The sequence below is a fragment of the Camellia sinensis genome, chromosome 9 (assembly GCF_055761805.1).
Source record: "Camellia sinensis isolate YWXY chromosome 9, ASM5576180v1, whole genome shotgun sequence".
Lineage (NCBI taxonomy): Eukaryota > Viridiplantae > Streptophyta > Magnoliopsida > Ericales > Theaceae > Camellia > Camellia sinensis.
In genome coordinates, this window is record NC_138969.1 from 161,799,665 (window position 1) to 161,824,138 (window position 24,474).

At 36.2% G+C, this 24,474-nt stretch overlaps 2 protein-coding genes across 2 annotated transcripts; one reads left to right on the forward strand and one right to left on the reverse strand.

Moving 5' to 3' along the window:
- Positions 1 to 5,023: 5,023 nt before the first annotated feature.
- Positions 5,024 to 8,543, forward strand: LOC145799865 (putative F-box protein At1g49610). The gene is made up of 4 exons (XM_082889498.1): positions 5,024 to 5,288; positions 5,610 to 6,364; positions 7,644 to 7,817; positions 8,214 to 8,543. The coding sequence occupies exons 1-4, from the start codon at positions 5,024 to 5,026 to the stop codon at positions 8,541 to 8,543; spliced, it is 1,524 nt and encodes a 507-aa protein (XP_082745624.1).
- Positions 8,544 to 20,326: 11,783 nt separating this feature from the next.
- Positions 20,327 to 21,052, reverse strand: LOC114318270 (putative F-box/LRR-repeat protein At5g02930). The gene has a single exon (XM_082889499.1). The coding sequence runs from the start codon at positions 21,050 to 21,052 to the stop codon at positions 20,327 to 20,329; it is 726 nt and encodes a 241-aa protein (XP_082745625.1).
- Positions 21,053 to 24,474: the final 3,422 nt, after the last annotated feature.

The following is a 24,474-nucleotide window of genomic DNA, read 5'->3' on the forward strand; positions in this document are numbered from 1 at the left end:
AATGTGCATGTTAACATTTCAATGTGAATATTCATATTGTCAACGGGCCGGGCCGGGCCAGGCCTACCCCGGGCCACGGGCAAGCTTCGGGCAGCGGGCAAATTTTACACTCCTATCAATGTTAATGTTAACATGTCAATGTAAATATTCACAATGTCACGGGTCGGGCTGCGGTCGGGCTTCGGGCTGCCCACGGACTGTGAGCCAATTTTACACTCTTATCAATGTGAATGTTAACATGTCAATATGAATATTCACATTGTCAACGGGTCGGGTCGGGCCTGCCCTGGGTCGCTGGCCAATTTTATACTCTTATTAATGTGAATGTTAACATGTCAATGTGAATATTCACATTGTTAACAGGCTGGGCCGGGCCGGGCCCGCCCCGGGCCGCCCACGGGCCTGGGCAGGTTTCGGAGAGCCACGGGACGCGGGCTAATTTTACACTCCTAGCAATGTGAATGTTAACATGTCAATGTGAATATTCACATTGTCAACGGGGCGGGCCCGGCCCGGCCCAGGCCGTTGGGCGAGGCTGGGCGGGGCTTTTGGCCGCCCTTGGGCTGCGAGCCAATTTTATACTCTTATCAATGTGAATGTTAATATGTCAATGTGAATATTCACATTGTCAACGGGTCGGACCAAACCTGCCCCAGGCCGTCCATGGGCCGCCGGCGGGTTTCGCGCTGCCACGGGACGCGGGCCAATTTTATATTCCTATTAATGTGAATGTTAACATGTCAATGTGAATATTCACATTGTCAATGGGCTGGGCCCGCCCCGGCTCGCGGGCGAATTTCAGGCCGCCCACGGGCCAATTTTACATTCTTACCAATGTGAATTTTAAAATATGAATGTTCACATCATAAAATTGCTAACCGTTCAAAAAATATTTATAAGGGTATCAAAATTAAATATAAGGGCATAAGTGTCCAAGAAAATAGTGTAAATCAAGAAAAGTGACTTTATGGAATAAAACTATATATACATGGGACTAAATGGGTTAAAAAATTCCTTCATAGATTTCTTGGGTTAAAACACTTCCAAATGAGATTTATCAATAAAAATCCTTTTTTGATTTGATATATACGAGTAGAACTCTAATTCAAAATTTATATCTATTTTTTCAAGCTCAATAATATAACAACCTATTAGAATATCTAAAGTAACTTTATTTTTCTTATTTTACCTAATCATTAATCAATTATTTCACTTACACATTATTGAGTCTAGAAAATAAATTTATATATTATTTTTCAATATATTTGTTTTAATTTAAAAATGAGTTTTGTTAATGTGTGTTTTTACACTATGTTTGGATAGATGATTTAGTGAAAAATGATATAAAAAATGATGCGAAAGATGACTTTTTTCTATTTTTGATTTATAAGTTAAGTGAGAAATAGTATCAAAGAGAACCAACCTTATTTCATTCCTCAATGTGGCTTTGTTTGGGGGTATGGATTAGGCTAATGTAGCCCATAAAAAGATAAAATAGACTACAAAGTCAAAATAAGATAAAATATTATATTCAAATCATAATCATTTTATTTTTTTCCTCACAATCATAGCATCCAAACCAAAAAAAAAAATCTAAAAATTTATCTCAAACAAAGCCTTTTTTAGTCATGTTAAAATAGCCGAAAAGTCAGGCTAAAAAAATATATCCCAAACGAAGCCTAAGTGGTGAGATCTTATGAGAAAAATTGATTAGTTGTAAAAAAATTATAATACTAAGATTGTCTCTTAAAATATAAAAATGAAATAGAATTATATCCTATCTGATATAGTTTGTTTTATCACTCATCCAAACATGACTGTGAAAAAACATGATTTTTTTTTGAGAAATTTAGTTATAAACCCCCTTTACCTTTCTTTCATTATTAAAAAGACTAAGAAAAAAATTATACTTTCTAAACCCCCCTCATAATTATAAAGTCTTGCATAAAAGACAAAATTTATTATTTAAATATTTTATCAGACTATTATACCCCTCATCTAGATCTTCCCACCTTCTCCGACTTTCTCCTCATCCACTCTACCAAGATCAGCGACGGACATCACAGATTTCACGCCCGATAGTGGTGGTGGATCTAGATCTAGAACCAACAGATTTAGATCTCACAGTTGAGCAGAAGCAACGACAAATCTGCATTTTCGATTTAGCAGCAAAGGCAACGTTGAAGACGACGACCTCGTTGACAGCAGCTTCAATCGCCGTCGGCTTCTCGAGGTTATGCTGTTGCGTACGGCAGTGTCGACGTGAAGAATGCTTCTATGGAGGTGAAACCGGAGTTTGAATACGGTTACGATGCTAATGTAGAGAAAGGTTCGGAGTTTGATGTGGTGAAACAGTGAAGAAAACGACAACTGAACTTGTGATGAAAGTTCTATCCCAATCTGTAACACAGAGTTCGTGTAGTCTCTGGATCTCTCTACGGCTGTAAGAAGAACAAGAAAATATATGTATATGTATATATATATATTTGTGTGTATGAGTGTTGTTGAACACATGTATTCTTTTCATTGAGATTTGTGATTGTTGGTCGAGTTTTAGAAGTTTTTCTTCTCAATTAGATATGTTGATTTGTTGATTAATTTGTTTTGTTTTTGTTTGTTTTTTTTTATATATATATTTATTTTTGTTGTTTTTTATCTAATTTCATTTAATAGAACCAGAGTAAAATTTTACTCTTGTTCCATTGCTCTGTTTTTTGTTTCAGATAATGAGAGTAAAATTTTACTCTGATTCTATTGCTCTGTTTTTTGTTTGAGAGAATTAGAGTAAAATTTTACTCTGGTGTAAGAATGACAGCAAAATCAGAGTCTCATAGTTTACTCGTTTTTCGGAGTAAAATTTTACTTTTATACAGAGTAAAATTTTACTTTTGTGTAGAGTCTAACATTTTACTAGTTTTTCAGAGTAAAATTTTACTTTTATACAGAGTAAAATTTTACTTTTATGTAGAGTATAACATTTTAATAGTTTTTCAGAGTAAAATTTTACTTTTATACAGAATAAAATTTTACTTTTATGTAGACTCTAACATTTTAATAGTTTTTCAGAGTAAAATTTTACTTTTATACAGAGTAAAATTTTACTTTTATGTAGAGTCTAACATTTTAATAGTTTTTCAGAGTAAAATTTTACTTTTATGCAAAGTAAAATTTTACTTTTAGTTTCAGAGTGTAACATTTTACTCTTATTCAGAGTAAAATTTTACTTTTAATACAGAGTAAAATTTTACTCTGAAATACACAGTGAAGATGGCTTTATAGGAGAGCTGATAGATATGAGGGTAATATAATAAAAGAAACAAGTTTTAAAATATTAGGGGGTTTTGAAAGTACTTATATAATTCTTGTTCTTTTGAAAGACAAATTAGATAGTGAGGGGGCTATCACCAAATCCCCCCTTTTTTTTTCCTTAGCCTATGATCCAAACGGAGGATTAAGGCACATGTTACGCATGTTTTAAAAATATTATATTATTTATGAGTTTCATACAACATGCACAATTCTTCTAATAAACATACAATAATATTACAAATCTACCATTATTAATTTAAAATTTATTTAGGAAAAAAAATAATCACTATGCTTGGTTATCATTTTTCAAAAACACTTTTCAGAAAATTCTACTTTCTTATTTTCTGTGTTTTTTTGTTTTTACTGAATTTTTTTTAATATTTTGAGCAATTCTTTTAATTTTTAGACATACCTAACATAAATATACCTAAAAAGTAAAAAAAATTTGAAAAAAACCTTTTTAAAATTCACTAAATACCAAAAATACAAAAAAAAAAATACGAGAATTCAATACATTTTTTATATTTTTATATATTTATTAATTTTAAAAAATATTTTTTCACAAATTTTTTACTTTTTAAATATATTTAAGGTGCATCTAAAAAAGTAAAAAAAAAAATGTTTAAAATTTTAAAAATATTCACTAAGAACAAAAAAACACAAAAATCAAAAAATTAAATTTTCAAAAAACTTAATTCAAAAAACTCAAACCAAACACATTGAATAGTTTAAATTCATCAAAAATGCTAGGGACCCCAAAAATTCTACCAAAAATTTTACCAAATATCTCACATGGGTGTGGGACCCACATGGGACCCACATTGTGTGAGTCCCACACCCCTGTCAGACATTTGGTAAAATTTTTGGTAGAATATTTGGGGTCTCTAGCATTACTCATAAATTCATTTTATACATGGATCGCACACTTTATTAATCAATTCTTACCATACAAACACATTCGAGATAAATTCGGACTCAGTAAAGATGGATTCCTAGCATTTTTCAATAAACATAACATCCAGCATAAAAGCAAAAATTAGCAAAATCTTCATCAGGTTTAAGTAGAGCAAATCTGGTGGAGAAAAAAAAAATGGAGACGAGGAAATATGTACCGACCAATTAGATGACAACCTGAGATCCGAGAGGCCACACCTTTTAATCTTCAATACTAGAAACCTCAAAAAAATTATCAAATTTTTTACTAAATGTCACACTATTTGAGTTGAGAAATACTATGTATCCAAAATATTGTATCAAATATTCTACTAAACCTCTCACATAGAATGAGACTCACACAAATCCATATGTGTATAGGTCCCACACCATGTGAAAGGTTTGATAGAATATTTGATACAATATTTGAAATCAACAATGCTAGGTATCATGAAAAGTCTTTCATGAAAATAGTCATGAAAGATTTGTGACCTTTGAATTACACTTACAATAAAGTACCACACACTAATCAAGGTAATCTAAGGATCACAAATTTTTCATGATCCTTTTCATGACAAAATTTTCATGATCTCTAACATTTCTCATTTGAAATTCCTAACATTATTCATTTGAGTTTCATGCCCCCATGCAAAATATTTAATAAAAATTTTGGTAAAACTTTTCACATCTCCAGCATTTTTCATCTTCTTCATTCATGTTTTCCTTCCTTTAAATATTGAACCTTCAAACCAAAGAGACTGTGACTTTATAGTTTCTCAAGATGTCTTTTCTATCATCTTCTTTTTCATCATCTCAGTTGTTCTCCGACGACGAATACAGTGAAGAAGCCATGAAGGACGAAGAACCCGATGATTCAGACCATGACATTTTTTGTTTCGGTCACATCAAAGATGAAGAACAAGTGAGAAGCAATGATTTTGAAGAAGAAGAAGAAGTAGAACAAGAAAAAAGCAATGATTTAGAAGGGACAGAAGGAGACGAAGGTGAAGAAGAGGAAGAAGAGGAGGAGGAGGAGGAGGCAGTGGGTGAGGGGGAAGAAGAAGAGGGAGAAGAAGAGGAAGAGGAAGAGGAGGAGGAGGCAGAGGCAGAGGGTGAGGGTGAGGGCGGAGGAGGAGGAGGAGGAAAAGAAGAAGAAGAAGAGGTGGTGGAGGAGGCGGCGGCCGAAGAACTACCACCACCTCTGACACCACCCAAACGGCCAAGGAATCAGAGTCTGGACCGAATCAGCACCTTGCCCGATAAAGTGCTCCTCCACATCCTATCTTTCGTGCCTGTGAAAGAAGTTGTAAGGACTAAAGCATTATCCAAGAGATGGGAATATCTGTGTACTTCCCTATCAACACTAGTTTTCGAGAACTTTGATTTTGAAGAAAACAAAATCCAAAACTTCGTCACCTTCATCAACCACACCCTACTTCTCTGCAAGTGCTCCAACATCAAGAAACTCGTACTCGATTTCAGGTACAAAGACTGTTTTGCCTCTGACATCAACCTCTGGATTCGCTTTGCAGCACACAACAATGTCAAACATCTTTATCTACGGTTAGGATTTTCCAGAGTTGAAACGGATGGTTACAGATTGCCTCAGCATCTATTCACCAACTCTTCATTAACCAATTTGAGTGTTTTGAATTGTGTCGTCGCGCCAAATGGTCATGTAAGTTGGACTTCTCTTAAGTGTCTTTCGCTCGAGTATGTGAAATTGTGCGATGAATTGATTGCAAAAGTATTGTCAGGTTGTCCGGTTTTGGAATTTTTGGAATTGAATTCATTTACCGGTATCAATCACTTGAATATTGATTCAGTGAGCGTGAAGAAGGTTGTCATACAACACTCTGTGGTTGGAAGAAATGATGAGTCTGTCCTGGAAATTTCAGCTCCTAATCTTCAGTCATTGGAGCTTTTGGGGACCTTTCACCGAAGAAAGTGTCGACTAGTGAATGTTTCATCTCTTGTTGAAGCCAATCTGAGTTTGACATTTGATGAAACTTGTGGTAGAGACAGTGAAGATGATAATTTAAAGCAGTGGAACCAATTGAAAGAACTTCTTGAGGGAGTTCAACATGTTAAGGCGCTTCAATTGGGGACTTGGTGTATTCAGGTTTGCCCTTTTTTCCAATTAAGTTGTTTAATGAATGCACAAAATATTATGTACCTATTTCTTTGACAAGTTATTGACACATCTCAGTGGTTGATTGGTGTGGCTTTCAACTGGTATTCATATAAATCAACAGTTGAGATGTCTCGCACACTATAATGAATATATATATATATATATATTTTAAAAAATCTTTGCCAAAATTCACTCGAATAGACAACCTTGGCATACATTTTGGTGCAAGCCATGTTCAATAGAGTACAGATGTAAATCATTCAATTTATGGTAGCTTTGAAAATATATTTAAATTTAGAAAAAAATCCTTGAAACATCTAATTTATTACTCCTAAAAACTGCCCTTAATGATATGTCTGACAAGTGTCAAATTTTGATTTGTCAAACATTCTATCATGCGGGATCTAATCTCAATGTACATTATTAGGGATGATTTAGGAGTGATAAATTAGAGAGATGTAACATTGTTAATAAATTTGTCTTATCTATTTTTTAAGCCGATCTGAAACGAGTTTTAATCGTGCCTAGCTCTTGTTTATTTTTTACAGTACATATGAGCGTATCAAATTGGGTTTGAGCTAAGGTTAGGAATTCTCTCTTTTTCTTTTTGAGGGGTCAATTGATATGAGATTATTTATGGTATAAAGACAGTTACATCCAGGGAGATTAAATTTACATCATATACTTACTTTTTGGTAAAATCCAAGGTACATTTTCATGATTTACCATTTTAGAAACGAAATCAACAATACAACAAAGACCCTTGTAATGAGGAAGAAATTATCAATCCTTGCTAATGCAAGGATTGACCTCCAAACCTTCTAGAGTTAAGTGTACAATAGTGGCCAACTGAGCTATAACCCAGTTGGTTGCTGAGCTTAGAAATTAATGAGAATCGAAACAAGTTTAAACTTGGCTCATTTATCTAACAAACTAATCTCGAACAAGTTTTTAACATGTTGAGCTTGAGTTGATTGCATGGTTTTACAAGTTGTCAGCTTATTTCAAAGCTAGTTTTAATTATGCAGATTCCTTTCCTTCCCTTTGCCAAGGAATATGCAGTATCAAAATCAAGATTTTAGAGTTGAAGCAAATTTGGAAAATTGTTGCTCGTTTCATCTTTATTTTGCAAAATATTTTTGCAGATTTCACTTGTAGAAAGCAGTTTGCAAAATTTTATTTATTTATTTTTACACAAAAAGAAATTGATAGTAGCATTGTTTTTTTCAAATTGGATTTTAACCAATTTGATTCTTTTGTTTTTAAGGTTCTATCAATTGCAGAAGTTAAAGGTTTGCCTTCTCCGATGTCAAGCTGCAAACATCTAACACTATATACCTATGTCAACAAATGGAACATCCCCGGAATAGAAAGCATGCTACAAAGTTCACCAAATCTAGAGATATTAGTCGTCAATATGAGTTCTGTTTACCATGAAATGGTAAGTTTTATTTCTCATGGGACATCCCCGGAATAGAAAGCATGCTACAAAGTTCATTTTCGTGGAAATTTTTTTGGTGCAAGTCCTTTTCAATTGCTCCAAACTGTTTTTATTTCTCTTTTTTTTTTTTTTTTTCTCTCATTGAGGTGTGTTTAGAATGAAATTCGCTTGTGAGTAACTGAGATTAATTTTCTTCTCAACTACTACTTAATTTATAAGTAAATCCTAAAATAGGATTTTGAGTGGAAGATTATTCCATTATAGAGTTTGGAAATTTTTTTCTCTCTAAATTCTTAAGGTTGCTTTAGTTTTAGGAGGTTCATTATAGTTAGACAATTTACACTAGAGTAAAATGATTATGAATAAATTACATCCTAACCAAAGTTTTACATGTAGTTTCTATTTTCTGCCAACTTTCTCAAGTCTTACGACTTTGATGGAGAGAGCTACTGGAAATCACAAAAGAGGATTGTCGAGTGCTGGACGATGCAAGTAAAGACTATTAAGATTGTTGGGTTCTGGGATGTTCGTGAAGGATTTGCACTTTCTCTTGTGCAATTTCTGCTGGAGAATGCGAAAGTGCTAGAGAAGATGGTGATCAAAACTGCAAATTCAGGTCACAACCGATGTTTGACATGTTCTTTATCACAAGAATTTGTTCGAGTAACCCAAAAATTATTGAGCTTTCCAAGAGCCTCTCCCCGCGCTGTGGTGGTATTTTCTTAGCGGCAATTATACATAACTCTAATTCAAGAGATCTAAATAGAGCTCTAGTGAGTTGGCAAGTAAAAAAAAGATGTAAAGCACTAATAATTACAAATGGATTAGTGCCACGTAATTAGAGCTCTTAAGCTACCCAACATTTTTGTTTTCTTAGTAGGGACGAGTTTGAATTCTAATTTTGGGAGCATTTTCTTAGTAAGAACGAATCTGGGATTCTAATTTTGGGAGCGAAAACACATTGTAATAGTGATAACAGTAGTAGATTGCATAATTTGCATTGCTCAATGACTATAGTGGTAATAGTAATGGGATGTGATTTGTAGCACGCAACAACTTTATGAAATTAGTGTTTTTTTACTATTTGATTTGGTTGTTTACACTAGATCCTGTTATACTTGATTCAAATTTAGATCGTCTCTAATCTATTAATAGAATAATATTAGAAATCATGAAATGCATTATAAAGATTTTTCATCATTTGATTAGCATGTGGATGGGATCGTCTAGTCTGATTTGAAGGACTCACAATAAGATTTGTTTGAATAATATTTAAAATCTTACTGACAATCTTACCAAAAATATCCATGTCCAAATATCATTAGAAGCTTAATTTTTTTTTTTTTTTTTTTTTTTACAATCAATCATATTTGACCATTTATAATTTTAGTAAGGTTTTTAATAAGAAGTTAGTACGTATAGAATCATTCCCATTTAGGTTAATGTTACGCAATTAGAACATCGTATTCGAATACTCCATGAATGATGACTTGTCTCGTTTATATCAGTTTGGTTTGAAGTTAAATGCCCATCTTTATGTTTTTTAATTGCAACAATAGCATTGCCACATTATTTTCGTCTTAAATTTTGTATAAAAATTATGTACATCATTTCTTAATATTTATTTATAAAAAATAGAAGACATGATTTTATGAACACTATAATACAAAATTAATAAAATTAAGTAGTGACAATTATCAAACCCATTTGACTATTTTCATAGATAATCTATATACAAAGGACTTAAAAACGGACCAATGAGATCATCCAGAAGAATTTGTTGATAAAAACCAGAAAGTCAGATCATGCAACAGCTTTATGAAATAGTGTGTCCATAAAGACGGATTGAACTTTCTGCTTTTCTTATGACATCAATGCTTGCTTTTGAGTGCATATTTGGTTTTGTAAATGGTCTAGACTTGGTCAATTTGGAATTTAGATTTGATTAGTTCTTGTTTATGTGAAGTAGGGATCATGCAATCTTCTTCTTATCTCTTTTTTTGATTCCCAGCTGAGTAATCCATAGAAAATATGTCGGCAAATATTACAGAAATTCCTCATCGCATCGACAAATTACCTTGTCGATACTCCATATACATTGAATATGTTACAGCATCAGTGATTGAGAGAGGAAATTTATTGTATGCTTTTGGAGCATTTTTCCAACAACCCTAGGATCAACACATCTGCGTCCATGTGTGACTACAGAGGCAAGCCCCGAAGCACTGAATACCTTCTCATTGAGAATGATCTCATGAATGCATGGTTACATGAAGACACCACACACCAGTTGAGGAGCAACGTATACTCCAATGATGTAGTCCTGTAAATGAATTCCATGGCTAAAAATGCAGAGTGTTTGTGCAATGGTGAGAAGCAAGGAACAAACAACTCTACTAGGAGAAAATGAAATAAGTGCATAGTCATCTGCATCGCAGCAGCATCAAAAGTACGTATCTACACATTTACATAAATGAAAAATATATAACTGATGGGTGTCACTACGAAAACATAATTACTGCATCCGGAGAGGATCTTGGAAAACTTAGCAATTTTTGCATCTCTCTAGGAAACTGTGTGATATCACACTTGTTGAGGATCGGGGGCACACTAGGGAACTCAAACAAGCAATAACACACAAGTTTTAACGTGGTTCGGCAAGTCGCCTACGTCCACGGGCAGCGGATTCACTATATTGAACAAAATGGTGAATTACAACACTCTCTGTAATTCTCTCTCTCTTTGCTCTCAACTCACACCTCTCAGCTCCACATCTGATGTCTATATCCTCTCCCTCCCGTCTCTATTTATACACAAAGGAGTAGGTGGGAGAGCCCTCATTCTTTGACTTTTGACATGGTTGGTGGCCTTCCATTGTTGACATGAGGTTGGTGGCCTTCCATTGTTGACATGAGGATCACCCCTTTCACATGGGGTGACCTCCAGAATCTGTAGCCAATTCAACAAATCTCCACCTTGGCGAGGATTCTCTTATCCAACATAGTGATCGATCAACACTGCCATGCACCCGAAGGTGCTCAGTTCCGAGAGATGTTGACCAAGTCCAAACAATGTTGGAACTTGATCCCAGAAACTACCTTTGTGAGCATATCGGCCGGATTATCTGCAGTACCAATCTTTTGAAGCAGAATATCCCCTTCATTCACAATTTCTCGGATGAAATGGAAACGGACATCAATGTGCTTGGTGCGGGCATGATGAACCTGGTTCTTTGCCAAACAAATGGCACTCTGACTGTCGCAAAACACCTCAACGTGCTGCTGAACAATTCCCAAGTCTTCAATCAACCCATGTAGCCAAATAGCTTCTTTAAAGGCTTCCGTTACTGCCATGTACTCTGCCTCTGTAGTAGACAAAGCCACCGTTGACTGAAGCGTTGACCTCCAACTTACCGGCCCTTTAGCAAGCGTAAATAAATACCCTGTTGTTGACCGGCGTTTGTCTAAGTCACCAGCATAATCTGAGTCCACATATCCTTCCAAATTCTGCCCGAGTCGGTTATCTCTCTCGAACTTCAATCCCAGATTGACCGTGCCATGTATGTACCTTAGGATCCATTTCACTGCCTGCCAGTGATCTTTTCCTGGATCATGCATATACCTGCTTACCATACTCACAGCATGCGAGATGTCAGGCCGTGTACAAACCATAGCATACATTAATGCACCAACTGCATTTGCATATGGAACCTGTGCCATATGCTTCCGTTCTTCTTCTGTGCGTGGAGACAACGAAGCACTAAGCTTGAAATGAGGGGCCAATGGTGTACTTACAGCTTTGGTTTTCCCATTGATGCCAAATCTGTCTAACACCTTTTTCAGATACTGGGTTTGTGTCAGACAAACCGTGCCCTTCTTCCTGTCTCTCTTGATCTCCATGCCAAGAACTTTCTTTGCTTCTCCCAAATCCTTCATTTCAAACTCCCTTGCTAACTGTGCCTTGAGTTTGTCAATCTCCACCTTGCTCGTAGATGCAATCAGCATATCATCTACATATAAGAGCAAATAGATGAAGGAACCGTCGGGAAGCTTACGGAAATATACACAATGATCAAATTGACTTCTTGTGTATTCTGTCTCTATCATGAACCGATCAAATCGCTTGTACCACTGTCTCGGGGATTGCTTCAATCCGTACAACGATTTGTTCAGCTTACAGGCCCAATTCTCTTTTCCAGCAATTTTGAAACCATCTGGCTGGGACATGTATATCTCCTCTTCAAGATCTCCATGTAAGAAGGCAGTTTTGACGTCGAGTTGGGCGAGCTCGAGATCAAACTGTGCAACCAAAGCTAACAAGATGCGAATAGACGTGTGCTTCACAACAGGTGAGAATACCTCATTGTAGTCTATTCCTTCCTTCTGAGCATAGCCTTTAGCTACCAATCTAGCTTTGAATCTGATGTTGTCTCTGCCTGGAATGCCTTCCTTCTTGGTGTAAACCCACTTACACCCAATTGCTTTCTTGCCTTTTGGAAGTTGCACCAACTCCCAAGTCTGGTTCTTGTGAAGTGACCCGATCTCTTCATCCATAGCCTCCTTCCATTTGACACTTTCTACATTATGCACGGCTTCTTTGAAAGTGCAAGGAATATTGTCTTCAATGATTGGAAGTGCATAGGCTACCATATCGGTCATCCAACTGGGTTTCTTAGTCACCCTTTTCCCTTTCCTGATTGCAATGGGTTCTGATTGATGCGGAGCCTCTGGATCTTCATTTTCATCTGAACTCTCTTCAGAGCTATCCTCTGAGACTTCTTCAGGATGGTTGATTGGCTGACTAGTCTTTGTTGGAGTCTCAAACTCCACCTGCACTGACTTCTTCAATGCTTCCTCATTCTGTTGAGGATCTGATTGCTTCAGCATTACAGACTCATTAAAGGTAACGTCTCTTCTGATGAGAACTTTCTTTGATTCAGGGCACCACAGTCTGTATCCCTTGACACCGTCACCGAAGCCCAATAAGATGGCTTTCTTGGCTCTTGGATCCAACTTAGATTCTGTAACATGAAAATATGCTGGACATCCAAAGATACGTAACTGATCATAATCAGTAACTGGGACTCCTGACCATACCTCCATGGGAGTCTTCCCATCTAATGCTGCAGTAGGTAGTCTGTTGACAAGATGACGAGCATAGTTCAATGCCTCGCCCCAAAATGCCTTGCTCAATCCAGACTGTGTCAGCATACACCGGACTTTCTCCACCAAAGTGCGGTTCATGCGTTCTGCAACTCCATTCTGCTGCGGTGTTCCAGGAACTGTGAAATGTCTCACTATCCCTGCATTCTGGCAAACCTCAAAGAAGGGATCTGATGTATATTCTCCACCATTGTCAGATCTGAGCTTCTTGATCCGTCTGCCTGTCTGGGTCTCAATCATCTTCTTCCACGTAAGAAAGATGTCTAAGACTTCATCTTTGTGTTTCATTGTATAAATCCAAACTCTTCTAGAGAAATCATCAATGAACGACACAAAGTAGTGTTTACCTCCCAACGAAGCAGTCTTGGAAGGACCCCATACATCAGTGTGGACGTAGTCTAGAATCCCTTTGGTACGGTGAATTGCAGTACCAAACTTGATTCTTGTTTGCTTGCCCAATACACAATGCTCGCAGAACTCAAGCTTCCCCGTCTTGGCGCCTTTCAACAGGCCTTGCTTTACCAATCCTTGTAAAGCCTTCTCACCGACATGCCCTAGGCGCATGTGCCAAAGTTTGGAAGTGTCTGATGCATCATCTTCTGAGCTGGAACTGGTGGAGACAGCCACTCTCCCTGTGACTGTAGAGCCATCTAGGAAATATAAATTTCCCTGTCGAGTACCCTTCATTACAACCAATGCTCCTCGAACAACTTTAAGGACTCCACCTTCCATGGTTATTCTGTAACCTTTGGAGTCTAAAACTCCCACTGAGATGAGATTCTTGGTTAGATCTGGTACATACCGTACATCTTCAAGAATTCTAATTGTTCCATCATGGCTCTTCAGTTTAATTGTTCCAATCCCCTTTGTCTGGCAAGCTTGGTCGTTGCCCATCAGCACAACTCCTCCATCGAACTCTCGTAAGCTCGAGAACCACTGCTTGTTAGGACACATATGGAATGAACATCCGGAATCTATTATCCATTCATCCGACTGGCCATATGATGAAACTGTGAAGGCTCCTCCTTCATCATTATCTCCATCTCGTGCAATATTCACCTTCTCTTCTGTCTTGTCTTTATTTGGACAATCTTTTGCCCAATGCCCCTTCTGGCGACAAGCTGCACACTCGTCTTTTGCAAGACGTCTTTTGTCTGAAGGTTTCCCCCTGGATTTTGAGCGAGACTTTCCTCGCCCTGTATTTCTTCTGTTATTTGTTCTGCCTCTGACTGTTAATGCCTCGGATGTTAAGTCCCTGTTTGCAGACTTATCTTTCCTTCTGAACTCATTGTTCACCAAGGCGTTTGCAACATCAATATACTTGATCTTCTCTTTACCGTACAGTAAAGTAGTAGTGAGATGATCATACGAGTCAGGCAAGGAATTTAACAATAACAGTGCTTTATCTTCATCACCAACATGATCATCCAAATTCTTCAAATCCGTAATAATTTTGTTGAAGTTATTTAGGTGTTCGTTCATCGAAATACCTTTAACGTAGTCGAAACGAAACAACCTCTTCCTCAAGTAGAGCCGGTTCTCAATGCTCTTTGTCATGAACTTATCTTCCAGCGCCTTCCAAAGCTTCTTCGCAATATCATATTCTGTAAAGGCATACTTCTCCTCTTTTGCAAGGCAAAGTCGGATGGAACTACAGGCCAGGAGATTCACCCTCTCCCATTCTATCTCGTCCATGTCATCTGGTTTGTCTCCCAGAGTGAAGTGCAGGTTCATTTGGACAAGCATATCCTTAACTTCGCATCTCCACATGCCGAAGTTGCTGCTTCCATCGAACTTCTCTACCTCGAACTTGGCATGGGACACCGGGGTCCAATGCCTAGAAGTGCTTGTACTGGCTGGATTACTTACGGACTCGGATGCTCTAGATTCTGCCATTTTTTAGAAACTTCAATTCAAAAAACTGACCGTACAGATGTGTCCGGAATACTCCAAATAGTTGGGAAGCACTATTGGATCGTCAAAAACGGACTCCGAATGGCTCCGATCTGGCAAAAATACTTTGGACGGGTCAGATCTGCGGAATCTGGTGCGCTGAGATGCACCGGATAATTTCTCCCGTCAACGGCTGGTCAACGGCTCGGTCAACGGCGCAGGCGGCGCGGTCAACGGAGGATCGGCGGCGCGGTCAACGGCTTGACAGCTGGTCAACCCGGCTTGGTCAGCGGCTCAGGCTGACTGGGCTGACACGTGTCTGACACGTGGCTGACGTGTCGGCTGACGTGGTACGCGCGTGTATTACACGCGCCTTCCCCCACTCGTCTTCTTCCTCCGTCAGCGCGTGGGGCGCGTGGATGAGAGTGGGACCACGCGCCGGGTGCCTTAACGGCGCGTGGGGGCGCGTGTCGAGACTGTGGCTCACGCGCCAACTTCTAGGAGCGCGTGAGGGCGCGTGGAGAGGCTTCTGGGCTCTGTTTTTGCTGTTCTGGACTCCTCTCCTCCTGACCTTCCTCCTGGTATGCTCAGAAGTGGATTTCGACCACTTCGAAATCTGGACACTTTCGGAAAAAACTCGATTTTTCTCCACCCGGGCTCTGATACCAATTGTTGAGGATCGGGGGCACACCAGGGAACTCAAACAAGCAATAACACACAAGTTTTAACGTGGTTCGGCAAGTCGCCTACGTCCACGGGCAGCGGATTCACTATATTGAACAAAATGGTGAATTACAACACTCTCTGTAATTCTCTCTCTCTTTGCTCTCAACTCACACCTCTCAGCTCCACATCTGATGTCTATATCCTCTCCCTCCCGTCTCTATTTATACACAAAGGAGTAGGTGGGAGAGCCCTCATTCTTTGACTTTTGACATGGTTGGTGGCCTTCCATTGTTGACATGAGGTTGGTGGCCTTCCATTGTTGACATGAGGATCACCCCTTTCACATGGGGTGACCTCCAGAATCTGTAGCCAATTCAACAACACTTTCTGAAATATGAAAACCATTTTCCTATACTGATGTCCATCCTCTTTAGCGTTGTTGCATTCTTAAGCAAAAGTTGTATAAATGGAAGTCGGAATCCGCTCTGATCTCCTGCAAAGCCAACAATCTTCACGGTCTTTAGATGCGGCAACAAGCACTTTAAAATCCTCTTTGGTGAAGTCCAGTAGTCCTCTCCATCAAGACAGTATAAGGAAACAACTTTTGCGCACATAAACTACATTTGAAGAATTAATTAGGACAATTAATTTCATTTATAGACTAATAATAATGAAAAATGATTCTCAAGTGAATACTCCAAATATCTCCAACCCAACTCATCTTAACTCCAAAAAACCCAATATTAACGGCTTGAGGATCTTAAACTGTCCAAACATTTGAAGAAAAAAAAAAATTCCTTGAGAAGAAAAAAAAAAATTGAAAGAAAAAACTTTAGCCCAAGCTCGTAGGAGAATTTCATTTCCAATCTCCATAGTGTCCTTTTCAACTTTTCCGCTACAGAGGCGAGAACAGTTATTTAAATTTATGGCAAACAATTGATAGAAATCATTTTCATTGTTCGTTCTCAACACACATTATAATGACTGGATGCATAATGAATTTAGGTCAAGTTTGGGAAGACTAAATAAGTGTACTTTTTGACTTTTTATAAAATATGGGTTGGATTTGGGTTGGGTTGGGTTTGAAGTGATGTGTTAGAGAGGTGATGTGACTTAAATAAGATGATGTGACTTAAATAGGATAGTGACTTTTTGACTTTTTGAATTTTTTGGAGGATGCCAAACTTGGCCTTAAGGAAAGAAATGGGAAGCAGATTCTGGAAAACTCACGGCCTGGCCACAAGGGGGGGTCATGTTTATGACTAATGTCTCTAAATTTGGTGAACTTCGTAGAAGGCTTGCTATGGCTGGGCTGTCCCATCTATTGACGCAAGTGTTCAGTGCCAAGCTTTTGCAGCTTGTCAACTGAAACGGCACACCTTTGACCTCCAATATTGGCAGAACCTTGCACAAAAAAGCAAAAGAGTACAAAGAGGTAAAGCCAATTTGAAAATTAAAAATAACACTTCATGGCTGCTTTCAAGCCATATTTTGTAAGCAGACTCCTATTTGAAAAGTCGGCTGAAATGGATACAAAATAAAAGACAGATTTTCTTTTCAACATATAGAAATAAAATAATCAACAAAAGAAAAAAAATTCGAGTCTTGGACCATGAATTTAGGATCAAGAAAGTCTGCCTATAATGATTTATTTTATTTAAAAGAACATATAGCCTTTGATACATGGCGAAAAAGGATTCATGTAGCCAACCTTACTTGATTAGGACAAAAGACTTGGGTTGATTTGGTAAATCCTACGTAAAGTGGAAGAATTTTCACATATACAGATCCATAGGGGGAGCAGCTCCCCTCAATACTTTATCCTCTCCATAAGACTCCACTTTGTGAGCCACACGGGCGTATGATGATGATCTGAACCGTTCATCTCGTAAGCTTCGAAAAGAAGAATATATACGCAAAAAAATTAATTTGATCGGATATTGATAGACGCACTAACTAATCATATTTTATGAAATGAAATGAATGGTAAATATGATTTTAAACTAAAGCGTCTATTTTATAAAACAAAACACGACAAGTTAGTATGCTTATTGATGTATAGTCAAGCTAATTTTTCACATATATATTCTTCTATTTGATGCCTATGAGATTAATGGTTCAGATCATTGACGTGGATTCCGTGGGGCCCATAAAGTAGAGTCTTGAGAGGTATGGAGAAGATGTAGCCTTGAGAGGAGCTACTCCCATCCGTAGGATCGCTCGCAAAAAGAAAGGAGAAATTGGCTTGCCCCCTCATGTTCAAGAGATAGACCCAAGAAAACACTACTTGTATTGAAGATCCATGAAGTTACAATAATGTGGCACAGAAGCAAGAAAAGGAGCACTAAACATAGATAAGGTCATCTCTCATCACGTCACAAGCATTTGTTTTTCTTAACTTCATAAATCTCAACCTCAAAAAATTGGCCATTAACATTAGCTATTTAATGATCAATTGAATATTAAATGAAATTCTTAGGGTACATGAAATTCTATAGTGAGAATATTAACATGGCACAGTATAACCTAGATGGACTGCAGCTAGGATACATGAAATTCTATAGTGAGAATATTATTTTTCTTCTTGGGGGTTGGGGAGAGGGGCTTTGGATTAGAAAGTAGAACTTATTAGAGAATATATTATACTAAATATTACTATCTATTTCATATCACAGTTATCTATTTTCATTTTCTGCAAAACATCTAAAAAAAAGGGGTATTTCTGAAAATAATTAAAACTAGTTTTGGTGCTTATTTATAGAACCCGTCTCAGAAAAACTGAGAATAAGAAAAACAACATATTGAATTTAAGCTATTTTCATGTGTTATAAGTATATTCAAAGCATAAAAAATATACAAATCGTAATTATTTTCATGTCTATATATTTTTTAAAGGTATTTCTATGTCTATGTATAAAATAAATATCTATCTGTAGTCGTGTCCTGATTTTTTGAAAATTATCATGTCGGCACGTTTGTATTTTGTCGTATCTGTGCCTCTTAGGTTGAAGGATTTTAAGGATTTTCATAATATTTTGATATAGATAATCATCATCAATATTTGATACACCATAAATTCTCTTAACAAATTGTGACGTGATGCTTCGTATGCCTTTTGTGAATTACTTCGTCTATGAAAAAGAATGAGAAAATTCATATACACAATTACAAAAGTGCATATGATCAAGGTTGTTAAAATCAAGATACTATGTTGGATCGTTGGAAGTGTTTATGGGATCGGATCGTAGAATCGGATCGAGGAACGTAAAATCCTACCGAAAAAGACAAATTACATAATAATTTAATTTAAATAAATATTTCTTAAAAAGTATACACAAAATGAGCTTATATTCTATTAAAAAAAAGTGAAGATATTGTGAAAAATATAATATTTCATGTAAAACGTACACATAATATTATACAATCGAAAACTTGATAGTAAAAATTTTGTATTTCATAAAAAACGAAGGTGAAGAAGAAGAATTTTATAAAAAAATACTTTACAATCTACAATAATGCATGAAAAGTGAAGAAAAAATATTTAACAAAGTTGGATATGAAAATAAATTAAGAACTCAAAAAAGCAGCTTAACCGAATGATAATGTATGTAGTTAGCATCCCTAGTAGAGCAGATTCAAGTCACAAAAATAATCTCTCCAAAAATTGAGATAAAGTTGCAATCATCTTACCTTCCTTGGACTCCGCTAAAGTTAAGTTTGTTTTTCCGACTAGTTAATTTTCTTAAATTACCGCAATATTTGAATGTATGTTTCCTAGTTTGTTTTTCTTAGTCTATTTGATTCAATACTACTTAATTTTTATTATTTACTTTGACCACATAAATTGGTATTTAGACAACAAACATAAAACTTACAATAAAATATGTCATACAATACAAAACAAAGTTTGTAAATTGGATCGGATTCGGATTGGGATTTCATGATCCTATAAGATCCCATTACCAGGATCGAAAGGTACTACCTATAAGAAATTTTTGACATGATCCAGATCGATTGTACTCAAGTGGATCATAAGATCGTAGGATTATAAGATTTGGATCGGGATTTTGATAACCATGCATACATATTGTATGAATGTCAATATGAACGTACGCAAACCTATGTTACTTGGAACGTGGATCGTTCCGGTATGTGGAACGGGAACGTGGCATGTCACATGCTCTAAAATGTGATACGATAAAGGCATACTTGTATATATTGCACTTAACAATTTAAGGTGCTATATATATTTTTTCATTTTTGATATTTTTATCTTGTAAAAACTTAGGTCACTTTAGATTTTAGTTCATTATACTTGATTTTTTTCCTCCTAAAGTAATATTTAAGGAAATATATTGGAAATAACTTTTGGAATTGCTTCGGATTACTAAATTTACCGTTTTGGAATGAAAGTGTATCATATTTCGGAACGTGCGTATCAATATGTAATTCACTGGGTATTGGTAACACAGACTCAAACATCAACCACACAAAGACAAGCGCAAACACAAACACAGACCTCTTGTATGAGCCTAGACTTCAAGTTTCAATTACTTAATTGATAAAATAAGAAGCAAGTATCTACTACTACACTTCATAAGGAGGGGAAATCAATATAACAGCAACCACAAATAGGGTAAAATTTCATCCGCAAATATCGTATGACAAGGTGTGACAAGAAATGCGTACCTGGAGGCAACAACTCCCTATTTTAACCTCTCTAACGTGTTGAAGACTTTCAAGAAGTTCTCTTAATAGGTTTTGACTTTGATAGTAATTACCAATCTCCTATCCATCATAATAAACTGAGAAGTTGAGGTTAGCATTAATGAGAGACGAGACATTCCTAAGCCGAAATTTTATTCGATGAAAGTGACCCAATATTTCCAATGATTGAAGATCGGGAGCTGAAATTTCCAACAAAGTTTCATATTCCCCTGATGACATATTTGTTTTGAACACAAGCTTTTTCAAACTCGATGAAGCGATATCTAAAGCGCTGCGAAAACGAAAATAATCCAATTTCAAGAATTCCAAACAAGGACTTCCTAATAGTATCTGTGAAATCACACCATCCCCCAATTCCACACCTTCCATTGATAAACTCTTAAGCGATTTCCAACTAATAACACCACTAGTCGGCATTACATCGCAACAGTTCAATTTCAATTTTTTCAAAGAGGAACTGCAATAGATATACTGAGGCAATCTATAACATTCAATTTCGCTACATCGAAAATCCAAACGCAACTCGAGGTCCTCCACATTGTTCTGGATCGCGAAACTAATGAAGATATTCAAATCGAAAGCAAAACAAGGGCTGTATTTAAGAATAAGCACGAATTTCTCGATTTTGGGGGATTTGCAGAGAATTAAGGCTTTATAGACAAAAGTGATGAACTTACGAGTCTCGACTTCCATGGCATAGTCTCCGTTGATATTAAGCGTTAAGACAGAGGTCCAGAGGTACCGCCATTGCTTCGACAGTGCACTGGTTTTGACAACATCTTTCATGGATAGGAAGGAGAGGATGTGAAGAATCAGAGAAAAGGGCAAAGCGCTGATTCGATTTTCTAGGGTTCGATATTGGAAAGCAATGTAGTCTTCTTGATCTTTGTCTTTGATTTCCGACGTGGTTTTGGCACCGCCGGTGAGTTAAAAACAGAGACGACAACCAGTGCTCGACTGTGGACGTTTGTTGCTGTTCAATACTGCTATAGCTTATTAGTAGGGGGTGGACACTTGCTAGGCTATGGCTAGTAGATTAAAAGATAAATTTTTTTGTGTGTTTTTTTTGAAAAAGTTTATAAAAAAATAAAGAGGCGACAGCAGCTTTAAGAAAAAACTAAGGCTCTGTTTGGTTGTGAATTCAAAATATAATTCCACATGTGTATTTCAGTATGATGTTTGGTTGTGTGTTTGGAATCAACTTTCCAAACTTCTGCAGAGAGCTCTGTATTACAGCCGCATTTTTTGTTCAAATTTTGGCCAGGGGAAGACCACGCGGACGTCCTTAGGGACTACCGCCCGGACGTCCATGGGGACATCCACCTGGATGTCCTCTGCTGTACAGGAAATTTTTTTTTTTTTTTTTTTTTTTTTTTTTTTTTTTGCAATTGATTTATATAATTGGAAAAAAAATTTTCTGAAATTTTTTTAATTTTTAATGTGCTTTAAAATAATTTTGAGTTGTATATTTAGTTATGAGTTGTAAATTTTTGTATCACATATCAAATATCACATCAACAATTCCCCACTCAAATCAAACATCTTTTCCAAAACTATTTTCAAAACTCTTTACCAAACAAATTTTCTACACTCAAATCATAATTTTACAACACACAAATTCAAAATACAATTCATACTCTCAAATCACATTTACAAAACACAACCAAACGCAACCTAAAATTTTGCCGTGTTGTCAAAATAAGTCATAATAAAGGATTTTGTATTTGTTAAAGGTCAGTTTGGTCTTTAACATCGGATCTTTGTTTCTTTTTTAGTTTCTCAAAGTATTTTCAGGCTTTGTCTAAGACTAATCTTTTAAGGTACGGTCAGGCGCTAAAGCACAAACCTCTTCAAAGAAGGTTTTCTACATCGACAAAGGCTCGAATCCGAGACCACTTGCTTAAGTGACCAGAGCCCTTTCTACTCAGCTCAACCTTCGTTGGTAACGTTGGGTCTTTTATGTTTGTCCAAGTCAAGCTTAAAAAATGTAATTATAAATCTCAAGCCCAACTATTGGGTTATATGTTAAAAAACAATTAAGACGTTCCATGATTAAATTCCATCACACATTATATTTCTTAAATAAAGATACTGACATAATTATAAATTGAAATATTTTGTGTATAAATTGAATGGTTTCTTAAATAAATCTAATCACACATCATTATAAATGTGAGTTTCAATAAAATTAATAAAGATAAAATTTAGATTTCAATTTTTTTTAATATATTATAATTAATTAATTTAATAGCGGACTGGGCTGGGCCAGACTAGGTTAAAAATATAAATTTCAAACCCAACCCATTAATATATCGGGCTAAAAATGTTGTCCCAGCCCGATCCTATTGACTTAAACAATCTTCCAAAAGCCTTAAAAAATAGGGTTGGGCCGGATGGGTTGGGTGCGCCAACAAACCGATATCCACCCCTACTTATTAGGCATAAATACACAAAGACTCTAAATTATTGAAAAAATATCACTTTGACTCTCTAAATTATAATAACATATAAATAGACCTCTTAAATTATTGAAAAGTATCATTTTGACCCTCTAAATTATAAAAACGTACAAATGAACTCCCTAAACTATAAAAGCGTACCAATTGGACTCCCTAATGGAATGGGCCAAAGTGAAACATCTCAATAGTTTAATGGGTCAATGTGTATATTTTAGAATTTAAGGGGTAATGTTATACTTCTCAATAATTTATAGGACCTATATGTATGTTTGTATAATTCAGGAAGTTAAAGTGATATTATTCAATAATTAAAGAGGTCTCTATGTAAACAACCCGGCATAAATATGTTGCCCTTGGTTGGACTAAGGTTAGATTGGATTGAATTGAGATTTTGTATCCGTTTAAGGAAGAAGTTGGTTGGATGAGGGTTCGATTGGACTCAATTGAGATTTTGTACCTGTTTAAGGGGGAAGTTATTTGGTGATCTTTGGACATGGCCACATGGTGGCTTAGGCGAGTTGTAATTAGTGGAGAGTGTAGGATTCATAATTTTGTGTTAATTGATTAGGGAACAGGGACATGGTAAATTGTGATTGGTTAGGGGCAAAGTTTGGTGCCTTTGGACCACAATATAAATTTTCCATTTAGGGGTGTTTGTTATAATTAGAGGTGTGTATAGTGTGGTTCGGATAGTTTGAGAGTCAAATTATGAACCAAATGGCAAATTATTGGATTGTCAAGTAACTAAATCGTTGTTTGGGCAGTTTGGAGAGAATTGACGATTGAAAAATATTCTTAACCAATTGTCAAATATTTACATAATATATAATACTAATTTGCACAATATTTTTCACACATATAACTATTAATTTGCAATAAATTTCATATCTTAAATCTCTCACTCTCAATTTTACTATGATATTTCATTAGAGGTTAAAAATACATATGTATTAACTACAACAGAGCGGACACTGTTTCGAAGACAAATTATTAATTAGCGAATAAAACTTTAAAAAACGGATACAACATAGAGGACAAAACGGTGCGAATAAAACGTAGTGGATCGAACGGTGAGGATTGGTGTGCTTTTAGTGAATTTGATGGTATTTTGCACAACCCTTGTTATAACTTAAAGGGTTATTTATATAGAGATCCCCTAAACTATAAAAAAAGTATTACTTTAATTCCTTAAATTATAAAAATGTTGTGTTCCAACGAGCCGAGCCCCAGTTATTTTTAAGCTTTGAGCTCAAGTTATGTTCAAATTATAAAAATGTTTGATTCCCCTCAAATATTTTTCAGCTTTGAGCTCAAGTTATGTTCTAATTAATTTATAATGAAACAAGCTCAAATGCTTGTAATTCAGTTGAACTTGACTTGTTTTTAGCTCTAGTTAGTGGTGGTTTGACAATCAACTAAATAAGTTATTTATTAACTTATTTGTTGTAAGTTATCGCCTTTTCATTTCTCTATGTATATTTTTATAAAAAGTCAAAAATTACCAAATAGCCCAAAACTATGAAGTTTGAACTTGCATAGTGCTTGGCACAGTAGGGGAAGTGATGGCCACAAGCAGGGTTAAGACCAGGTTTGTGTAACTAGTCCCCACGTTGTCGGCAGGGGCTAGGCAAAGAATGTGAATATTAATAAAAATTATAGATATATTATATATTATGAATAATAATTTATACTTATAAGAATTATAAGAAATAAGATGAAAAAACAAATAAGTATAATTATATATGCATT